Raw genomic sequence first — 23,302 nt, 5'->3', positions numbered from 1 at the left:
CACCTGTGTCACCTTACAATCTCTCCCAAGTGAGTGGGGATTGTTGCAGTGCATTTGCAAAGGAGTGATGAAACTTCATTCAAAGCAAAGTGATGGAACATGTCAGGCACAGGGTCAAGAGTGACAGTTGTTCCATGAATGAGAACACTCATGGGCCCAAGTCATTATCTGACTTATTCATTCTTTTAATGAAGTCTAAAGAAGGTGTGGTGGTGGCAGTCTGCTGTTTCACAAGAACAACTTACCCATCATCCATTGAGTTCCTCGATCAGAGCCAGGACTTTCTTTCTTTTCTTTTTTCTTTTTCTTTTTTTATTTTTAGCCAATCAGATTTATGTATCAATAATATCACAGTTTACAAGATGCCAATACAGTAATTTAAGAGCCAGTTGATAATGATAAAAGCTTTATCCCAATATTTCTAATCTCGTGAAGTCATAACTACTTGTGGCTAGAATTCACCACGCAGGTATACGCCAGCAGCCATCTTCCTTTTCCTTCTTTGAGATGCTCTCTCAAAGCCAGGACTTTCAAGACCTGGAGAATCAAACTCTGTAGTCCTAATGGCATGTCTCTAAGAAGGAGCCCTCCGCCTGTACCAAGCCTGCACCTATCCTTCCTGTGACTTGGTTCCCTTTGGAGTCCCAAGTCTCTGACCTACTTATTTTTTGTTCCATCTTTTTCTTTCCAAGGAATGGCCCCTGCTGTGTATATCATGTCTATGTGGGCCATTTTGCCTGTATGGGACACAGTGTTCCACGTATGGGAGATGGTGGTAACTAATGTCTTATGCTTTTGTAAGAGATGAACCATGTCTTGCTGTTGGGTGACATTACGTGTGAGATCAACCAGCATAGGAGATGTTAGCAACCTGAGACTCCACTTGGCTTGAGCCCCTTCCTACAATGTCCTTAGTGATCTCTGTTGGCAACCTAGGATCTCACACCTATATCAACCTGTACCCTCCCATACATACACAACTCCAAACAGTGGGATTATTTCCCTTAATGATCCTTCAAGTCAGATTCTACTTAATCACATTCTAGTTATGTCTTAGCTATAAAGGGTCCAGTCTGCTTTGAACTGTTTTGGAATCTGTCTAAAGTTTCTATTGCTCTGATGAAGTATCATTTCCAAAGGTAACTTGTGGAGGAAAGAATTCATTTCTATTACACTTTCAGGTAACAGTCCATCACAGAGGGAAGTCAGGGAAGGAACCTAGAGTCAGGAGCTGTTGCAGAGGGCATGGAAGATAGCTGCTCCTTATGACTTACTCAGTCTGCTTTCTAATAGCATTTGAAACCAATAGCTCAGGGTTGGGCCCCACTCATGAAAGGCTGAACCCTCACACATTAATCACTAAGTCCCACAGACTTGCCTACAGCCTGATCTTATAGAGGCATGTTCTCAATTGAGGTTCCCTCTTCTCTGAATACTATAGCTGTGTCCAGCTGACATGAAATTAGCCAGCACAGGATGCATGGTCAATAAGACGATCCATGTCTCCTAAGAGAACATTTAGGAAGAATTCCCTGTTACTATCTTGTGTCTATGCATCAATGGGCATGCACGTGATTAAAATCAGGTGCATTATGGGAAGAGACAAGCACAGTAATCACTGGTGTCTTAGTTAGGGTTTTACTGCTGTGAACAGACACCATGACCAATGCAAGTCTTATGAAGGACAACATTTAATTGGGGCTGGTTTACAGGTTCAGAGGTTCAGTCCATTATCATCAAGGTGGGAACACGGCAGCATCCAGGCAGGCATTGAGCAGGAGGTGCTGAAAGTTCTACTTCTTCATCTGAAGGCTGCTAGCAGAATACTAGCTTCCAGGGAATTAGGAAGAAGAAGAATTGGCTGAGCAGTGGTGGCACACACCTTTAATCCCAGCACTTGGGAGGCAGAGGCAGGCAGATTTCTGAGTTCGAGGACAGCCTGGTCTATAAAGTGGGTTCCAGGACAGCCAGGCCAGGGCTATACAGAGAAACCCTGTCTCGAAAAACCAAAAAAAAAAAAAAAAAAAAAAAAAAAGGAAAGAAAGGAAGGAAGGAAGAAAGAGTAGGATAATCTGTCCCATCTAACAAGGACTCCTCATGTACAAGATGAGACACCAAAAGCTTTTCAGATGTGACCATGCGACTGAAGCACAGCAACCCTACAGGGTTCGTGTTAATTTCCTGGTTTTCAAGGGGACTAGAGGCCTGGTCAGATCACAAGGCTTGCTGGTGGCAGCACTGGGGTGTGAGGCAGATCGAGCTGGCTGCAGATTTCCACCCTGTGCTGTCTCCAGCTGAACAGCCACGACTGCTCCTCCTTCACAGGATGTGCCTTCTCAACTCCTGCATCTCAGTTTTTCAGGTCCATAGCATCACAGGGGAAGTTCTGCTCCTCACAATGGATACCCACAGATAGAGAAAGATATGGAGACTCCTGTCTCTAAAGCTTACACTAACCATCCATTCTCATTTTTCTTTCCCTGGGACTTTTTTTTTTTTAAATAAAATGTGTGTGTGTGTGTATGTCTGTGTGTATGTGTGTGCGTGTATGTATGTGTGTGCGTGTGTGTATGCATGTGTGTGTGTATGTGTGTGTATGCATATGTGTGTGTGCGGTGTGTATGCATGTGTGTGTATGTGTATGCATATGTATGTGTGCGTGTGTATGCATATGTGTGTGTGTGTGCCTGCTCATCTGTATGTGCACCACACCACATGTGTGGAGACCTCTATAGAGGCCAGAAGAGGGTCTCTGATCCCCCGAAGCTAGAGTTACACAAGGTTGAGTGACTTGACAGGGGTGCTGGGAACTGAACCTTGGTTCTCTGCAAGAGCAGCAAGTGCCTGTAACCACTGAGGTGTCACCGAGGCCCCTGTTCTTTTTTATGTATCTCGAGCTTTTGTCCCCGCCGGCAAGAACACACTCAGGACAACCGGAATCTTCTGCGGCAAAGCTTTTATTGCTTACTTATCAGGAGGGAAGACCACGAACCGGGAAAATGGCGCTGCTTATATAGCCCACAGCGTGACGTTTCAGCACCTGATGTGGCGTGACAGCTCCTGATTCGTTGCTCGCCCATCACCCCATTACTACCCTGCGAGATGGGCAGTGACTAGGCGTGAGTTCACTCTTGCACTTGCGCATAAGGCTTGTTTACTAGTTAGGCGCAGTGGAAGCCAGCGCCATCTTATAATGGCGATTGCTCACGGCATGCACGTGATTGCTCGCGGCACGGCTCTCCACATTTATGGGCATATTTTATTGTTTTGAATCAGAGAAGGAAAGCTATTGCACTGCATGGAATGTCTGTCCCTTGCTCTCCTTCATCCTGCTCACTCTGCCCATGTTCCCTGACTGTGTTCCCACACACATGTCTCTTCTGAGGTTCAACTGAAGGGTAGATCCTGTGATATTTTTAGCTTATGTACTGGCTAGTTTTGTATCAACTTGACACAGGCTGGAGTTATCATAGAGAAAGGAGCTTCAGTTGGGTAAATGCCTCCACAAGATCTAGCTGTAGGGCTTTTTCTCAATTAGTGATCAAGGGAGGAGGTCCCCTTGTGGGTGGTGCCATCTCTGGGCTGGTAGTATTGGTTCTATAAGAGAGCAAGCTGAGCAAGCCAAGGGAAGCAAGCCAGTAAAGAACATCCCTCCATGGCCTCTGCATCAGCTCCTGCTTCCTGACCTGCTTGAGTTCCAGTCCTGACTTCCTTGGTGATGAGCAGCAGTATGGAAGTGTAAGCTGAATAAACCCTTTCCTCCCCAACTTGCTTCTTGGTCATGATGTTTGTGCAGGAATAGAAACTCTGACTAAGCCGGGCGTGGTGGCGCACGCCTTTAATCCTAGCACTTGGGAAACAGAGGCAGGTGGATCTCTGAGTTCGAGGCCAGCCTGGTCTACAAAGTGAGTTCCAGGACAGCCAGGGCTATACAGAGAAACCCTGTCTTGAAAACCCAAAAAAAAAAAAAAAAAAAAAAAAAAAAAGAAACCCTGACTAAGACAGTTTATTATTTTGTTTGTTTGTTTGTTTTTGGGACAAGGTTTCTCTGTGTAACAGCCCTGGCTATTCTGGAACTCCTTTTGTAGACCAGGCTGGCCTTGAACTCACAGAGATCCACCTGCCTCCTCTGCCCATGCCTCCTGAGTGCTGGGATTAAAGGTGTGTGCCACTGTGCCTGGCTTTAAAGGTTTATTTTGGAGTGTGTGTATGTGCGTGCGAGCATACCAAGGACCAGCCTCTGCTTGGAGAAGAGTTCCTGAGAGGAGTGTTTGAGAGCTTTGAAAAAGCAACTGTTAGGATACCCAAGATACAAGATACAATTTGCAAAACACATGAAACTCAAGAAGAACGAAGACCAAAGTGTGGACACTTTGTCCCTTCTTAGAATTAGGAACAAAACACCCATGGAAGGAGTTACAGAGACAAAGTTTGGAGCTGAGACAAAAGGATGGACCATCTAGAGACTGCCACATCTGGGGATCCATCCCATAGTCAGCCTCCAAATGCTGACACCATTGCATACGCTAGCAAGATTTTGCTGAAAGGACCCTGACATAGTTGTCTCTTGTGAGGCTATACTGGTGCCTGGCAAACACAGAAGTGGATGCTCACAGTCAGCTATTGGATGGAACACAGGGCCCCCAATGGAGGAGCTAGAGAAAGTACCCAAGGAGCTGAAGGGGTCTGCAAATGTATAGGTGGAACAACAATATGAACTAACCAGTACCCCCAGAGCTCGTGTCTCTAGCTGCATATGTAGCAGAAGATGGCCTAGTCGGCCATTATTGGGAAGAGAGGCCCCTTCTTGGTCTTTCGAACTTTATATGCCTCAGTACAGGGGAACGCCAGGGCCAAGAAGTGGGAGTGGGTGGGTAGGGGAGTGGGGTGGGGAGGGTATGGGGGACTTTTAGGATAGCATTTGAAATGTAAATGAAGAAAATGCCTAATTAAAAAAAAAACCAAACCAAAAAAAAAAAAAGCAACTGTAAGTCAATTATGGGTACAAGCTGTATTCTGCTTGAGACAGCTTTCTCTGGAGATCTTCAGACAGCTCATCCAAATAGCTCAGCTCTGGCAGACTGGTTCTTAGAAAGAGACAGCAAGCACAGCTTTTAACGTTGCAAATGAATTCAGATATCTGCTTGCCTTTGTAAGCACAAACAATAAGCTAACTGGGTGAGATCCTGTCCTGAGATTATCATTCCCACCATACCTGGGCCCAAATTAGCTCTGTCCTTGGCTGACCTTGAACTCAGGACTCTGCCTACCTTTGTATCTTTCTAACAAGCTGGCTCTTTAGTATAGCTGCCTCTGTTCTTTTAGGTCCATGAAGCCCTTCATACAATTCACATTGCATCCTTGTATTTTGCACAGTTGAGAAATTACTTTTAAAAAATTAATTTATGATATGTGAGTACTCTGTAGCTGTCTTCAGCCGTACAAGAAGAGGGCATCAGATCTCATTACAGATGGTTGTGAGCCACCATGTGGTTGCTGGCAATTGAATTCAGGATATCCAGAAGAGCAGTCAGTGCTCTTAACTGCGGAGCCATCTCTAGCCCGAAATTACATATTTTTGAACTCATGTTTTCAGAGTTATTCCTCACAGCTTTAAGGTCTGTCCTGAAGGTCATAACATTTACCATTTTTCCTAAGGACATAGACATACCCTTGGTTCCTAGACTCAGGTTGTCTCTGATTATCATGAAGCCATTAATTAACCTGGGCAGAGAGGACATTCCCAATAACCTTGGCTTGCAGGGAGAATATTTCCCTAAGGAGAAACAGAATAGAAGTGTGTGTGTGTGTGTACATACATATATGTATATGTATGTGTATGTGTATGTGTATGTGTATGTGTATGTGCATGTGTATGTGTATATGTATAGATAGATAGATAGATAGATAGATAGATAGATAGATAGATAGATGCCTTATACAATATATATTACACAAATGAGCCTCATCCCCAGCAAACATCAACACTTGTAGAGACTCATGCCCTGCTGGCTCTGCCCCAGGGGCAGGAAACCTTATTATGCCATTTCGTCCAGGTCATGCAGGACTTGGAATATGTGGGTATATGTACCCTCTGAGGCCAGAAGAGGGTGGGGGTTGGGTTTGCTCAAGCTGGAGTTAAGGCAGTTGTGGGCCACCTGATATAAGCATACTATCGGGATGTTCTTCTAGAAGAACAGTATGAGTCCTTAACTGCTGAGGCTGGGCTGCCATTCCAGACCCTGTAACAACTTTTTACATGTACCCTTAAGAGTCCCATTGTCTCTATGGTATCACTTTGGATGCTTACCACATTTATTTACGTATCTCCGCAGCAATAGATCCTGGGAGGCAGAAGCTGTGTCAGGTTTATTATTATTCCTGGTTACAGTGACCCCAGTATCTACCTCAAATAGGAATAATAATTCCAACTAATGCCCTATACTATTACTACATTCCATATACTAAGCACTTCGCTTGTATTAATTCATGTAACTTCACAATGATGTGTGATATCACATTAACACTGTTATCTGATTTTCTGGATGTGGAGACTGAGACAGAGATAACTCATGTCACAGAACTGGAGCCAGAAGTACGCAACTGAGCACTGTGTCACACCAAATCTATGCCTGTTAGCAAAAGAAGCTAGAACTTCTCCAAAGTCCTTCTCTCTCTCTCTCTCTCTCTCTCTCTCTCTCTCTCTCTCTCTCTCCCTCCCCTCCCCTCCCTCCCCCCTCCCGCTTCCCCTCCCCCTCCCTCTTCCTCTCTCTCCCAGCCAATCTCTGTTGTTCAATTCTCTTGGGCATATGGCTGGCTTATATAAGAAAGAGCCTCTGGGGGAAGGGCAGCCCAGCCCCAGGGCTAGAGTTTAGGATAGGTGTTGAGGTATGCCAGCCATACCCTGTAACAGGTAAGTTACAGGTAACTGAGGGATGCTGGGAAAGCCTTGCTACCAGGGCTGCTTTGATATGTTAAATAGGCACCCTAGCCATTTGCCCTAGAATTTGAGATCTAACAGTTTCCTGGTAGTCAGTCACCCATCACCTCCAGTACACCTCACCCACACCTCATTCACATATATGTATGTGTGTGTGTGTGTGTGTGTGTGTGTGTGTACACATATGTGTATATATATATGTAATATATATATATGTACATATACACACATGGTCTCACTAAATTGAGGCTGTTCTTTTTTTTTTTCTTTCTTTCTTTTGGTTTTTCAAGGCAGGGTTTCTCTGTGTAGCCCTGGCTGTCCTGGAACTCACTTTGTAGACCAGGCTGGCCTCGAACTCAGAAATTCGCCTGCCTCTGCCTCCCAAGTGCTGGGATCAAAGGCATGCGCCACCACGCTCTTTTTTTTTTAAGATTTATTTTTTATTTATATGAGTATACTTTAGCTGTCTTCAGACACACCAGAACAGGGCATCAAATCCCATTACAGATGGTTGTGACTCAGGACCTTAGGAAAAGCAGCCAGTGCTCTTAACCACTGAGCCATCTCTCCAGTCGTCGTCCCCCCCCCCCCTTTTTTTGAGGCTGTTCTTAAACTCACTGCATAGCCCAGAATGACCTTGAGCTCCTAATCGACCTGTCCCAGGGTTTATCGCCATGTTCCACCTAGCCCTTTGGAAGGCATTCCTGATGGCCCCAGGCAAGGTTTAAATCCATATCTATTAAACCAAATCCATTTAAATCCAAGGATATAAATTGACTGTGTGCCCTGGCTTCCTGCCAATTTGGTTCTGGAAAACTGAATAAGGCCAAGGGGCTGACATCACTGAATTTACCTTTATTCATTCTCTGAGCTAGCCAAACATTGATTCATAAGAGAAAAGAGGAGTGGGGAAGGGCTCGGGCGGTCTCATCTCTCCAGCTCCAGGACTCAGCGGACAGTCCCAGATTCCCCTTGGTCATATTCCTTGGTTCTTCTATAGTGGCTTGTCTAGACCAAGAAGAGATCCCAGGAATTCAACCAAGTAAAAAACTCAGTTTCTCACATGTTGTAAACAAAATTGATATTTTTAACTTTATTGTGGTTGTTGTTGGTGGTAGTGTGTGTGTGTGTGTGTGTGTGTGTGTGTGTGTGTGTGTGTGTTTGTAAGATAGAGAAAGAGAGGGAGGGAGAGAGGGAGGGAGGAGGAGGAGGAGAAATAGTAGTAGTTGTAATCCTTGCCATACCCATCAGAGGACAATCGTGTTGAGTCAGTTCTTCCCTCCCACGTTTATGTAGGTTCCAGGGTTTGAACCCAGGTTGTAAGGACTGGGCTGTAAGTGCCTTTACTAGCTGAGCCAGCTTGCCAACTGCACAGGACTGGCTTTGTTGTTGTTCTGTTCTGTTTTGTTTTGATGCTCCTTAGAGTCAAGCTTGGTGGTGCTTGCCAATAATCCCTGCACTGGAGAAATGGAAGCAAAAGAATTATGAGAGAGAAAACCAGAATATATTTATTTAGTTGGGCTAAAAGGTGTCTAAGGGTTACATTTTTGTGGAAACTCTCAATCTACCCTGCAAAAAAGGCAATGCAGATTTATACTCCACTGACAGTGTGAGGACATTCCTTCCCTCACCCTTGCACACCCCAGAGCTTATTTTTACCTTAAGTAAGGAACTCAGAAGTGCCAGTTCTGGACTGGAGAAATGGCTCAGGGGTTAGGAACACTGACTGCTCTTCCAAAGGACCTGAGTTCAAATCCCAGCAACCACATGGTGGCTCACAACCATCTGTAATGAGATCCAATGCCCTCTTCTGGTGTGTCTGTCTGAAGACAGCTACAGTGTATTTATAATAATAAATAAATCTTTGGCCAGAGTGAACAGGGCTGGAGCAAGTGGGGCTGACAGGAGTGAGCAGAGGTCCTAAATTCAATTCCCAGCAACCACATTATGGTTCACAAGCATCTATTCAGCTACAGTGTACTCACATACATTAAATAAATAAATAAATAAATAAATAAATAAATAAATAAATCTCTAGAAGTGTCAGCCCTTCAGCCATGAAGCAAAACCAGCAAAGCAATATCTTGGTGTTCTTTTTTTCATGTGAGAGATTCAAGTTGAGGCTCTGAGTGAGTGCTGATCAATTTTAGTGTAATCAATGATTATCTATGATGCCGTGGCTTCTGGTCATGGTTATTAGGTGCTCTCCTAGGGACAGATAATCCTTCCATGGTGCAGGTCTTCCTCCAGTTTAGGCAAGCACCCCTGGTTCTTTAGTTGAACCTCAGATAAAATAGTGTATTTATTACTCAGGATTCTGTAGAGTCACAGAACTTATGGAATGTCTCATATATTAAGGGAATTTATTGTAGTGACTTACAGTCTGCTGTCCAACTAACCCAACAATGGGCAGCTGTCAACGAGACGTCTAAGAATCCAGTAGTTTCTCAGTTCCATAAAGCTAGGTGTTTGATCTGGTCTTCTGCATAAGCTGGAATCCTGAAGAAGTAGGTCCAACAGATGTGCTGGCAAGTAAGTGCAAGCAGGAGAAGAAGAGAGAGCCTTCCTTCTTCCATTATCCTATGTAGGCCTCCAGCATAAGGTATGGTCCAGATTAAACGTGTGTACCACCATGCCTGAATTTAGAACTTACTCTGTTCCTGGCTGCCCTTGAACTCAGAGATCTCCTGGGATTAAAGGCGTGTACTACCTTGCCTGGGCCTAAACTTTTCATGGCCGCTATGCCTCAAGATCTGGATCAGAATGTCAATGTCAATATCCAGGTCAGAAGCCTGTGTCTTCCAACTTCAAGATCTGGATCACAGGTGTGCCCTACATTTCTAGATTGTAGTTCCTTCCAGATATACTCAAGTTGACAACCAGGAATAGCCAACACAAGTAGTTTGCTTATTCAGGAGTCTCACACAAAGCAATGCAGAAGCAAAACATATTTGAACAGTGTCCCGGCTGGTCTTATGTCAACTAGGCACACAAACTAGAGATATCTGAAAGGAGGGAACCTCAACTGAGAAAAATGTCTCCATGCTGGGCAATGGTGGCGCACGCCTTTGATCCCAGCACTCAGGAGGCAGAGGCAGGCAGATTCCTGAGTTCGAGGTTAGCCTGGTCTACAGAGTGAGTTCCAGAACAGCCAGGGCTATACAGAGAAACCCTGTCTCAAAAAAGGAGAGAGAGAGAGAGAGAGAGAGGGAGAGAGAGAGAGAGAGAGAGCTCTATAAGATCCAGTCTGTAAAACATTTTCTTAGAAGGTGATTGATGTGGGGGTGCTATCCCTGGGCTGGTGGTCCTTGGTTCTATAGGAGAGGAGGCTGATCAATCCATGAGGAGCAAGTGTCATGGCCTCTGCATCAGCTCTAGGTTCCTGCCCTGTTGAGTTCCAGTCCTGGAAATGTAAGCAAATAAACCTCCTCCCCCCAACTTGCCTTTGGTCACAGTGTTTCATCACGGCAATAGAAACCCTCAGACAAACTTAGCTCTGCTCTGGCCACCCCATGAAAGCTCCAGGGGTGTGATGGGGGCACACAGGATGCTGCGGAAACATCTAGAAGAGGCACAAACTAGAAGGGAGTGCCATGTTGATCTGGGAGCAAAGAGCCAGAATGAGGGGAGATCACCAAAAGGATGGCAGAGAATAAGTGGAGGGGAGGTTATTAAGCTGGTAGGGAAGAAAAGGGGTGCAGGGTTATAGGATGGGAACAGTTCTTGCCTGGATCATCATCTATTTGGGAAGGGGACAAGGGACTAACTAAAAAGGAGACTGGCTGCTAAGAATAAGGAGTGAGTATTTGGGTTAAAGTCTCTCTCTGTCTTTCTCTCTCTCTGTTGCTCTCTCTGTCTCTGTCTCTAACACAGAGGGGGGAGGGAGAGGGAGAGAGACAGAGAGGGAGGGAGAGAGAGACAGGGTCTCACTATGTAACTTTGCTGTCCTGAAATTCACTATGTAGTCCCAAATGGCCTTGAACTCACCAGATCCCATTTCTGCCACCCAAGTACTGGGATTAAAGGCATTTGCCACCATGCATATCTCTCTCTCTCTCCCCCTCTCTCTCATTATTTATTTAGTGTACATGAGTACACTGTATCTATCTTCAGACACACCAGAAGAGGGTATCAGATCCCATTACAGATGGTTGTGAACCACCATGTGGTTGCTGGGAATTGAACTCAGGACCTCTGAAAGTTCAGTCAGTTCTCTTAACCACTGAGCCACCTCTCCTATTGTTTTGTTTTATTTTTGTAGCAATGTCTGGTGCAGCCCTGCCTGGCCTTGACATTCCACCTGTAGCCAAGGACAATCTTGAACTCCTGATCCTCCTGGCTCCACCTCCCAAATGTTAGATTATTGTGGGAATTGTTCTGGAATAAGCCCTCTGATACCAACGAGAGTGGAAGAGAGATGCCACCAGATAGACAGAAGCCAGGAGAGACCCTGAAAAGCTTTGATTCCCTGGTCTACTTTGCATTCTCATTTTATACCCTAAAACACAAGGTGGGGCAGGAATGCAAGCAGGATTCCACAGAAGCATACTTGACAGTTAGCAAGTTAAGCACAGTAACCCATTGGCCCAGCGATTTCTCCACATCATTTTATTCCAGGTAGCAAATGACGTCATGCTTGCTAGACAGGCAGTACAAGCAGTGCTTTGAGTAAGTCACTAAGTGAGTCTCTAGACAAATAGCTAATAACTGTTTTCCTACCTTATTCTACTTCAAGCTTACAGGCATGAGCCACCTTGCTCAGTTCAGAGGTTCCTGCTTCACTTTGCCTCTCACATTCTCCTGCCACTATAGTGTCCTGCTCAAATACATGGAGCCCTCATGTAAAGTGGGGTAATGGTCACACAAGCCTGTTAGTTACCTCAGCCTTGGAGGTGGAGACAGGAAGATTTTAGGAGCTTGATGGCCAGCAGGCCTAACTGGAATGGAGAGTCCCGGGTTCAGTAAGAGGCCCTACTTCAAAAATTAAGGTAGAAGCCAGGCGTGGTGGTGCACGCCTTTAATCCCAGCATTCGGGAGGCAGAGACAGGCAGATTTCTGAGTTCAAGGCCAGCCTGGTCTACAGAGTGAGTTTCAGGACAGCCAGGGCTACAGAGAGAAACCCTGTCTCAAAAAAAAAAAAAAAGAAAAGAAAAGAAAAAAGAAAGAAAGAAAGAAAGAAAGAAAGAAAGAAAGAAAGAAAGAAAGAAAGAGAGAAAGTGTATAAGACTGTGAACCCCTGGAATTTACCTAGGGCAGAGACTGGCCGCTGTGACTTCAGCACTCAAGGTCAGGTGCCCTCCATCAGTATTGACATCCTGAGTATAAACAGCAGAGTCATTTTTAAAAAGGTATTTACTTTTATTTCATGCGTGCTGGTGTTTTGCTTGCATGCATATCTGTGTAAGGGTATCAGAGCACCTGAAACTGGAGTCACAGTTGTAAGCTGCCATGTAGGACTGGGAGTTGAACATGGGTCTTCTGGTAGGCAAGCCAGTGTTTCTAACCACTGAGCCATCTCTCCAGCCCTGAGTCATGATTTTAGTGTGAGAGGCATCATTGAATTTTCTGAGCACGGCCATCAGGGTAGCTGGCACAGGTCTTCAGATACAAGGAGATAGTTATAAGAAGGCAGCCATGGCTGTGGTGCACTAGAAATGGAGAAACAGCTTCATCAGGTGACAGACCAGTCTGACTCTGTCCCATGATTAGAAGCCATCTTGTTACAAGGTCAAAATAAGTTCATTCCTGTTTTCTGTAACACTTGGGTTTGATCCTGTCGTCAACCCATTTTCTGGAATTTGACATGTTCCATACTCCATTATACCCTGACTTCCACCCTGATAAGATGTTCTGCCAAGTTCCTGTGTAGCCAACATTCCCCTGGAAATCTCTCTTCCCTTGGAAACCACCTAGTCTTAGAAATTTTGAGTTATATAAATTCCACTTCTATGTTTGATGCTATTCTTTAAAACTCCACTTTAGGGAGATAGCCCTGTCTGATAGAAAATAAAACTTGCTTAATTTGTCTAAAAGAGTTTAAGTAATAGTTTTTACTTTTGTTCCGTGGGATTAATACAGGGTGAAACAGACTCCCGTGTTTCCAGTGTGAAGTGAGCCACACACTGCAGTACAAGTTATATCAGCAGGTTCTGCCTCTGGGCAATGAACTTTTGCTTGTGTGGACATCAGGGTCTGTGTGAAGGGAAGGTCCTATGGCCTAGATTTATACTATTCAACAGTCTGTCCCCGAAGCCCTGGTGCTTTATTATTTTGACAAGCCCCTGCTGCTGGTATTCCACCCTGCTGCGAGTCAAAAAAGTTCCTGTCTCGGAAAAACAAAACAAAACAAAACAACCAAAAAATAAAATTTTTTTTTCCCACAGGTTCTAGTGGAGGTGCTCACTACCAGAAATCCTACAAATAAGCCCATCTCATGGATCAGGGTTTACCTTTGTAATAATATTAAATCTGTGTGCATGTGCGCACGCATGTGTTTTATGCTTGCATATATGTATACGCAGCCATGGTTTTCTACTGTCCCACTCACTCTGTAACTTACTGAGCCATCCAGCTGGTCCTCTAAATACATTTCAATGAAAGTTTTCATTAGCGTGAACGTGAAGGTGGTAAAATCTGTTAGTGTGTGCTTATGCCTGTGGTTTGCACCTCTAGTCTGAAGGTTGCTCTTTTCAAATTTTTTATTTATTTACGTTTTTACTTTTGAGTCAGAAACTCATAAAGGCCAAGCTGGCCTCGAATTCGCTATGTAGTCAATGATGACCTTAAACTTGTGACCCTCTACTTCGTTAGTGCTGGAACCCCAAGCTTGCTGAGTACAGAGCACTTTCAGACCGGAACTAGATGTCTACTTCCTGTTCCGCCTACATTACAGGTTGCTAGGTTACACCCCCCCTACGCCGTTTTAGACGCAAAACTTCATTTCCCATGCAAAACTTCATTTCCCATGAACACTTGCAAGGGTCGCCGCGCTGCGCGGCGTCATTGCTCCCGCCCTATATACCTACTTCCGCCCGCGAGCCACTTCCTTTCCTTTCAGCGGCGCGCGGCTGCAAGATGGCGGTGCAGATTTCCAAGAAGAGGAAGGTAAGCGTCTGGGCCCGGTTCGGGAGTCCGCCGCGGGTTCTACAAGTGCCAGGGAGGCCTGTGGCTCCGTGATCAGTCCTGTGGAGCGTCTGGGGCCGCCTGCCGTCTCTTCGAGCCTCGGATGGCCGTAGATTGTGTATTGGGCCGGAGCCGGGCGAGTGCTGTGTGCCTGGGCAAGGGAGGGACAAACTCCTCGAGTTCTGGACCGACTCGAACACCGGGCGCCTCCAGTTCCGGACTAGACACCTTTGAGCGTTTCTTGGTCTCCATAATAGTAATCCTGTGGCACAGTTAGAGGGCGTGTGCCATCAGATCTAGTCCAGTTTCTTTAGTAAGTGAAGTTTAGCAGTCCCTTCTCTTAGTCGCGTGATCCTGCAAGTGGCCATAGTTGAAAGCCTACTTACTGACTGCTGCCGTGTTCACTCGGGACCCGGAGCTGCAGCGTCCCTGTGGTTATCATTTCATGGGGGAAAAGTGTGCAGGTTGCCAGGTTTAGAAATAGATGGTCTGTCGTTTGTGCTTATGCACACAGATGATAAACCTGTTTTGAGTCAGGATTCCTCTCCTATCCGAGGTACAACTTACAGTCCCAGCTGTACATGTGCTACTTGGAGACAGATTTTTCTTTGTCTCTTGGGTGTAGATTATGCCGTAGAGCCCTTCGATGAAGAGGTGATGACGAGTCTGAGTAGGAAGTGTTGTCTTTGTCCAAGATGCCTCACTATGCTGCGTTCTGTGGCACAGCTGAAAGCACTGTGGTCAAAAGAAACTTCCTAAAGATGACCAAGAGGCATTTGTCTGAGAAGGGTTGCTGCTTTTCTGTAGGGCCATTGGGCTTGCTCTGACTAACCCTGTCTTCACCTCAGAGGTAACTTGTTTCCTTTGGTTCAGTTTGTAGCTGATGGCATCTTCAAAGCTGAGCTGAATGAATTTCTCACTCGGGAGCTGGCTGAAGATGGCTACTCTGGAGTTGAAGTCCGAGTTACACCAACCAGGACAGAAATCATTATTTTAGCCACCAGGTAGAAATACCATTGATTGTCACCTGTAAATACTGTGTGTACTGAGATGCTGTGTAAACTTGGGCCAACCAAGCAGTAAATCTGGCCTCAGTGGGTGTAACTGCTTTGTTAGAACTGCATTTGGGAAGAACTTACCTTCCATTTAACGTGTGTGCTGGCGTTGTGGTGGGCGGCAGGTGGGATCTTGAGTAAATGGTTGCGCTTCCCCTCTACAGGACACAGAATGTTCTTGGGGAGAAGGGTCGTCGGATCAGAGAGTTGACCGCAGTTGTCCAGAAGCGCTTTGGCTTCCCTGAAGGCAGCGTAGAGGTGAGTTCCTCTGCTTTATCTCCCGGGGGTTTTAGACTGAGTTGGGATGTGGCTTCTGCTATAGAATTGTACTTCTGAAAACCTGACATGGCCAGTGACAGTCACAGGTACTTGATGCTCTGCCAAAATTTCCTTAAAAGCAGAGCGATTGCCATGCATGGCGGGGGCCCATATTCTTGTCCTGGCACGCAGAAGGCAGGATGACGGCGGGGCAGAGCTAGTCAGGGCTGCTGTAGTGAGACCCTGTCTTAAACCACAAACAGTATGATATTCTGGTGGTCGAATGTAGAAATAATGCATGGGTGACTGGCTATCCTTAGTGTGGTTGTGAGGAACCAGAGTAGAAGGGCGATTCAGCCTTCATCGCTGCCTTGTGTGGGTAGTCGTGGTACTTGAGTATCTAAGGGATATTACAATGGCTTAATTGAAGATGGGTGAGTGACAGGAATGTACTTTGCTTTCTTTAAAGCTTTATGCAGAGAAAGTGGCCACAAGAGGTCTGTGTGCCATTGCCCAGGCAGAGTCTCTACGCTACAAACTCCTTGGAGGGCTTGCGGTTCGAAGGTGAGTGTCCTGAGACTTGATGGTCATGCCCTCCTGTGGATTAGTGTGTGCTAGCATTTTTGTTAGCAAATAACTTGATTGACAGAATCATCTAGTCTCTGGTGGTGTAGCCCATCCCCCCACTGAACCTAGTTAGGCTAACTAGGCTAGTAGTAGGCTGGTGGATGAAGGACCTATTGTTGGTGACACATGCCTGTATGCCAGCACTGGGAGGACCAGCCTGGGCTGTGGGATGAGCCCCGAAAAAATGGTCAGTGCTCTGACGAGGGAATGCTGTGGGTATGTTGAGAATGAAACGAGTAGATAGAATCATAACAGGGAGGGGCATCCGCTTTGTGAGGTTTAGCAAGGACCCTTGATAGGTGAGCAGGAAAGCATCCTGCCTGTTACTGTACCTGGGAGGAGTATCTGGTTGGGAGTTGTAGCTTTGGCAGTGCAGGTTTCAAAACAAGCTAGAAGTCATGCAGCTCTACTAACTAATGCATTCACTGTGTGGATATAGAGATAGCAGTTCTAAAGGGAAAGACATTTACACTAGCAATTGGCCAGGGTTCATAATGCCTACCCCCCAATCTTCGCACTGGAGGTAGAAAATCAGCAATGCAAAGCTCCAAAGCCAGCCTTAGCCTCAAAACAGAGGCTAGTCTCAGGGGAGGCCCTCTCAAAAACCCAACGTTTCCTGTAAATTTTATGGCACTGAGAAGTGATGTAACGATCAGGTAAGGGGCCTGACATTGTTTCAGGAGTTGTACAACCTTGCCTTTGTTATAAGGATTAGATGTTGAGAAGGCCAATTTGGTTCTTTGTTGAGAGTCAGGGTCTCACTGTATAGCCTAGCTGACCTCCAAGTCAGGTTGCTTGCTGAAATTAAGGTGTGTGCCACTACACCTGGCTTTAACCGGATTTTGTTTCTCTGTGACCTTAGGCCAGGCTGGCCTCGAACTCAGATCCTCCTTCCTCTGCCTCCCTAGTGCTGGGATTAAAGGTGTGGGCCACCACTCCTAGCTTTCTAGTGTTGTATAGGCAAAAGGGTTTTTTGGTGCTATTAATGCTTAGGTTTCCTGGTGGGGTGGATTCTGGAGGTGGAGGGGCCTCCCATGGCCTGCACTTACGAGAGTTTTGTGTACTTCTCAAAAAATGCATATTCCTGCCAGGTGTGGCTTGTGGTATTGCACACCTTTAATCCATAGCTCTCAAGACAGTGTGGTGGATCTTCTGCAACCTTGTCCTGACAGCAAAGGTCCTTGGCCACCAGACAAAGTTGAGCCTGACAGCCTGGGTTTGGTGTCTAAAGGAAGGAAACTGACTCTAGTTGTCTCCTGGCCTCCATGCAGTCACGTCATGTGCATGCTGCATGGTAATAGTTTAACTAGTAAGAGATGTAAAAACATGCCTCTCTTTGAGTTTGGCCAGCCCAGATAACTGGCTTAGAGAAGGACCTGGGCATGGGGGTATAAAATTTTCTAGAGGTGATTCTAGTATGCAGGCCAAGGCTGGAAAGCATTTGGTCAGTGAATGGCTGTTCTGGTATAACTGGTTGTTTCTTCTGTCTACCATTGGAGAGTTGTTAATGTGAAAACCAAATAGGCAGGTTGTGTCTTTGGTAATACCAGATGAATCTTGTCTTCCAAAGGGCCTGCTATGGTGTGCTTCGGTTCATTATGGAGAGTGGGGCCAAGGGCTGCGAGGTTGTGGTGTCTGGGAAGCTCCGAGGACAGAGGGCCAAGTCCATGAAGTTTGTGGATGGTCTGATGATTCACAGTGGAGACCCTGTTAACTACTATGTCGACACAGCTGTGCGCCATGTGCTCCTCAGACAGGGTAAGTAGCTGAGTCCCTTTAAGAACTGGGTAGCTAGGAATGCCTAGGGCAGAGAGTGGCATTTCTATAGACTTATGTTCAGGAGGAGTTGTGGATTCACTTCAGGGGCTGGGAAAAGTAGCATTGTTGAAATGGTCATATCAGTTGTTAGACATAGCCTTCTGTGCCCTTCAGTGATGACACGATGACGAGTCAGAATGGCCACGTCTTGCTCTTGGTCCCTGTCAGTGCCATGTTCTGTGGTGCTGTACATGGTTCCCTTGGCAAAAGTGTCCTGCGCACTGATTGATTTAGAGGCATTTGTCTGAGAAGGGAACAGCGCTCAGTGCTTTTGGATAGATGCTTTCCCCGACATCCTCTGTGGTGGAGAAATGCCAGCTCACTCCTAACCCTGGCGTCTTCTAGGTGTGCTGGGCATCAAAGTGAAGATCATGCTGCCCTGGGACCCAAGTGGTAAGATTGGTCCCAAGAAGCCTCTGCCTGATCATGTGAGCATCGTGGAACCTAAAGATGAAATCCTGCCCACGACCCCCATCTCCGAACAGAAGGGTGGGAAGCCAGAGCCACCAGCCATGCCCCAGCCAGTGCCTACAGCATAACAGGTATGTCTGCAGTGACCTTCCCAGGTCAAACTGCTTTTACTGGTCTTTCCTCTGATGTTTCAGTTTGTGAATAGGGTTATTTTAGCTTAATGTGGGAGAATACAAGTTGGGATGTGGTGTCCGATTGACAAGTCGGTCAGTGGGTGAATACCCACTTAGTTCGATGTCTTTGCTCAAGAGTTTCCAGCTCCTCTTGTGGGCATTGGTGAAGGTAGTATCAAGCCTTTGTACTGGGTTGTATTAAGGCAGGCTGAGTGGGAGTGGAGTAAATGAAGGCACGCAGGTGCATTTCTCTTACCATTGTTATTTTATTTGGTTTCAGGGTCTTGGCAGCTGCATCTGGAGGCATTTAATAAAATAAAGACATTTAATAAAATCTTGAACAAAGACAAGGCCTGACTGGATTGTGTCCAGTATTCAACTGAGTTATGTTGTCTATGGAGCCATGCTTATTCTGTTGGTTTAAGCTGGAGGGCATGAGCAGAGCTGACCAGAGAAGTCATGAAGTTGGTGACCCTGTGTTGAACAATTGAGGGTTAGAAGAGCAGTTTGGTTTTGGTGCTCTTGATGGAACCCAGGTGCTTGGACATAGTAAGCACACATAAGACAGAGTAAGACTGCTGTGTCTCTGGCCTGGAGTAGTCTTTCTTGCTTTTTTTTTTTTTTTTTTTTTTCTCTAGAATGAAAGCAGATGGCCCAGCGAGTTAGGTGCTTCCTATGAAAGCATGTGTGCTGGTTTGTCATGCACACAGCCCTGCAGGAGAGAGTATGGCAACACAGCCGCTCAGCATCCCAAGATAAAAAGGGAGTTTCTACTGCCATTTTGAGCTTGGGAGTTTGAAATGTAAAGCCTGTCCATATGTTTTAAGGATCCATGTATTTCTGTTTTGTTTGTTTTTCAAAACAGGGTTTCTCTGTAGCCCTGGCTGTCCTGGAACCCACTCTGTATGTAGACCAGGCTGGCCTTGAACTCAGAAATCCACCTGCCTCTGGCGATCCATATATTTCTAAGTCCTGTACTTAGACGCTGTTTTGGAAAATTCATTTTGGAAGCATTTACTGTTGGTGTGTTTTGTGGGGAATGAATGATAGCTTGGGAATTCTTTTCTGTTTGGTGAGAGTGAAGCTGTCAGCCCGGTTGTAGCCTGGCTGGTGCTCAAAGGCTTTCTCTCATTGTCTTCACCTACGTAGCTTTACGTGGGGTAAGGACTTAAGTTACTTAAGTTGGGTGCACACTGACCATGTCCACAACCTGTTAACCAACTCTACATGATGAGTACAGATGTACCTTTTTAGAAAGTGTTAATGTGTAGCCCTGGCTGGCCTCTGCCTCAGGGTATTATGAATAAAGTGTGCAACCTTCATCTGGTTGATTAAACTCATGAGTATGCAATTATTTGACATCTGAGGTTTCTAGACACTGGCACAGCTAATTATTTACTGGACTCTGGTAGAGTGTGCTTTATGAGACCTCATGAAAAAAAATTGGTTCCTCTTCCAGAGAACCCAAAGTTAGATCCCTAGCACCTGTCTAATTGATGTTCACACACAACTGAAACCCTACCTTTTTGGGGCCACAAAAGCAAGGCCTTTGAGCATGCTTAGTTAAGTCTGGTCTGGCACATCAGTTGTATATATTCTATTAGATATTTAAAAGTTCAGCCTGGCAGGGCGGTGGTGGCACACACCTTTAATCCCAGCACTTGGGAGGCAGAGGTAGGCGGATTTCTGAGTTTGAGGCTAGCCTGGTCTACACACAAATCCTGTATGAAAACCAAAAAAAAAGTCAGCCTGTGAGATGGTGTTTGCTTCTTTCCCAGGAGGTGTCACTGTATCACAGCATTGCTATAGAGGACCAAGTAGGGAATCTTACCCCTCTAAGCCAGCAGGAATCTCAGGGCTGGGAAGGGAAAACCAAAATACAGGACTTGAACTTGGAACATGTTGGCAGCGTGAGATCAGTACTGAAGTGTTGTAGGTACTTTGGGGCGGTGGGGTGGGGGTGCGTGACTGGCCAGCAACTCAGGTCCACCTACCTGTGATCATTTTTTTTTCAATACATTTTTTTCTTCCTTGGGGCTATTACCTTTTGATGCTAAAATCATCTTTGTTTTGAGGTGACTTTAACCCCCTAGGCCACTAGTAACATTGAGCATCTTCACTGTCTAAGGGAGCTTGTCTATTTCTCTGAGGGTTTACCTTAACATCAGACCCAAAGCTGGGAATGTCAACTGTTCTCAAGCCCTCTAATTACAAATAAAACTGCAGTCCTGGGGATCTATGATAGACTCAGGCTGGGCAGTTGTCCACGGAGGGTGTCACTGCTATGTTAGATGATACATCCTGGTGGCTGATAAGCTACCCATGTAGATAGGCTATGGCTGTCACCTGGGACACCTTGAACTTGCCATCCTCTCCCTCCTGACTGAGATGGGTTGTTCTTGATACAAATGATACACTGTTACAATGATCAACCCCCAATCCCCTACTGTTGTCTTTTGAGACAAGCTCTCCATCCAAGTTTTACTGGGATTCACTACAGAGTCTGGAACTAATGTCCTAAGTGACCACTCCCTCAAATAAAAATGCTCCCGAGCTGAGCTGGGATGGAAGTGAATACCAGTTCCAGACTTCAAGTCTGCAATAGGCTCTTAGCCCCGTGGCTCTCAGGCTGTGGGTCACAACCTCCTTAGGAACAAAGGACCCTCTCATGGGGTTGCATATCAGACATCTACGTTAGGGTTCATAGGGTAGAAACAATATAAAGTTGCAATGGAGTAATTCAATGGATGGGGTCATCACCACAATGAGGTGGGGGCATTAGGAAGGTTGAGAACCTTCTAGCCGCCTGCACTGATTGGTACTCAGTAGTTGTGGAAAACACTGGTAGCTCCTACTTTTGTTAAAGACTTTGTTCCACAATTGAACATCAGTTACAATGACCGATGTGTGGCACCTCAGTGATAAAGCACTTTTCCTGGCATCCTTGGGGTCCTGGCCTCTCTCTAGTAAAAATTATGCCAGCAGCCTAGTTCCTGCTGGGGCTGGGGCTGAGCTCAGGTTGGTTTTTTTTGTTTTGTTTTTTTGTTTTTGTTTGGTTGGTTGGTTTTTTTTTTTTTTTTTTTTTTTTGGGTTTTTGAGACAGGGTTTCTCTGTGTAGCCCTGGCTGTCCTGGAACTCACTTTGTAGACCAGGCTGGCCTGCCTCTGCCTCCTAAGTGCTGGGATTAAAGGCGTGCGCCACCATGTCCGGCTTGGGCTCAGGTTGTTAGGGTGGCAGTGCACCCTTACCCGCTGAGCCATCTTGGCTTTTTATTTTATTTTATTTTATTTTATTTTATTTTATATTTTGTCTTAATTGCTCATATCTACTGAAGACCTTGCCAGTGTGATGATTAGTGTCACTAACATCTTGGGGCTGAAGTGAATGTAGTGTGTGTCCCTACATTCGTCTCATCTGTCAGATGAGTGAGATTCCCTGTCAGTTTGCCTGCCATGATGAGTAAGAAGAGAAATTGTGAGTCTCACCTTCATTTCCAGATGAAGGATGGTGCAATACCAAGAAATGCACGGAGGAAGTGGAAGGGTGCTGTGATGGCCTCTATTCCATTGTTCATGTCCTAGGCTGTCCCATTCTTACATGTTCTTTTTTTTTTAAGGATTTTTTTTTTCAATTTATTTATTATTATACATAGGTACACTGTAGCTGTCTTCAGATACCAGAAGAGGGCGTTAGATCTCATTACGGATGGTTGTGAGCCACCATGTGGTTGCTGGGATTTGAACTCAGGACCTTTGGAAGAGCAGTCAGTGCTCTTACCCGCTGAGCCATCTCGCCAGCCCTCTTACATGTTCTTAATTGTCTCACTTGCCTGTGTCCAGCCAGATACAGCATGCAGAGAATAAAGGAGTCTGAATGGGGAATTTGGGGTGACTGCCTGGCCCTCAGGAGGTGTCTTTCCAGGGAAGGCATCCACATCCTTTAGAAAAAGAGCTTGCCCTGGATGGGCTCCTATTGTTCTTGGGTAGACATGTGATAGGTGCTAGTGCTTTGTCCTGTGTCCTCTTGGGGTGAGGACAGGCAGGATCCGTGGGTCTGTCCTGCCCGCCCGCCCCCACCTGCCCGCCCGCCCACTCACTGTCATTATCAGCGGTGTCCAGATGGCCACAGTTCCCTAATCTCTGCTATTGGAGCTCAGCTGGGACTGCAGCCTTTGTGCCTGGCTGTGATGGGGCAGCCCCAGCTGGAGAGACCCTGCAGACATGACCCTCGGGCACTGAGGATGGGAGAGATGGGAAAACAAACAGGCTTGTCTTCAAAAGGCAATCTGAGTGCAAATGAGTGTCTGCAGCTGGGGCTGGCCAGTACCCAGGACTGCATCGTCAGCCTCTCTGGTGTGTTATCCTTTCTCCCATCCAGGAGTTCTCTCAGTGTCCTGGATCCCTGAGCCATACTGAGTGTATTGTGGCATCAGAGTTGTGCCTCTTATTGATGTTGGGGATGTGGCCAGTCCAGGTACATCCTGGCCTGTGGCTGTGGTGTCTTCTGCCCTGAAACAAAACTGCTGAGCCTGGAGCGGTGGCTCAGTGGGCAAAGGCTCTTGCTGCTAATCCCGATGATTTGACTTCAGTCCCTTGAACCTACACGTTAGGAAAGAACTGACTACAGTTTGTTCTCTGACCTCCCCACAGGTACCATGACTCAGAAGTTGTAATATCTACAGTAAGCAAAGTAAATGGGGTAATGGGTATGCTAAAGGTTGAATGTAAGTGTTCCTCCAAAATCAATGTTAGGACCTAATATCTAATGTCAGCATACAAGTGGGGGTGGTGACATGGCTCAACTGGGAGTGTTTGCCATGCCAGCCTGATGCCCAGAACTCAGGTGGAAGGAGAACACAGAACCAGACAGAATCTGATGGATGGCACCTTGCCCCTAGC

At 46.0% G+C, this 23,302-nt stretch overlaps 1 protein-coding gene and 2 non-coding genes across 3 annotated transcripts; all 3 read left to right on the top strand.

The window, feature by feature from the left end:
* The first annotated feature begins 13,926 nt into the window (after window positions 1-13,926).
* Rps3 (ribosomal protein S3) lies at window positions 13,927-19,740 on the top strand. The gene is made up of 7 exons (NM_012052.2): window positions 13,927-14,044; window positions 14,936-15,066; window positions 15,282-15,375; window positions 15,845-15,939; window positions 17,573-17,760; window positions 18,166-18,362; window positions 18,685-19,740. The coding sequence occupies exons 1-6, from the start codon at window positions 14,015-14,017 to the stop codon at window positions 18,357-18,359; spliced, it is 732 nt and encodes a 243-aa protein (NP_036182.1). The 5' UTR covers window positions 13,927-14,014; the 3' UTR covers window positions 18,360-18,362; window positions 18,685-19,740.
* Window positions 14,704-14,851, top strand: Snord15a (small nucleolar RNA, C/D box 15A). Its single transcript, NR_002172.1, has one exon. It is a non-coding gene; the product is annotated as a small nucleolar RNA, C/D box 15A (small nucleolar RNA).
* On the top strand, window positions 17,929-18,073 carry Snord15b (small nucleolar RNA, C/D box 14B). Its single transcript, NR_002173.1, has one exon. It is a non-coding gene; the product is annotated as a small nucleolar RNA, C/D box 14B (small nucleolar RNA).
* Window positions 19,741-23,302: the final 3,562 nt, after the last annotated feature.

The sequence above is a fragment of the Mus musculus genome, chromosome 7, assembly GCF_000001635.26.
Source record: "Mus musculus strain C57BL/6J chromosome 7, GRCm38.p6 C57BL/6J".
NCBI classification, from domain to species: domain Eukaryota; kingdom Metazoa; phylum Chordata; class Mammalia; order Rodentia; family Muridae; genus Mus; species Mus musculus.
The sequence above is the reverse complement of the archived record's forward strand: the minus strand, read 5'-3'. Positions and strand labels throughout refer to the sequence as shown.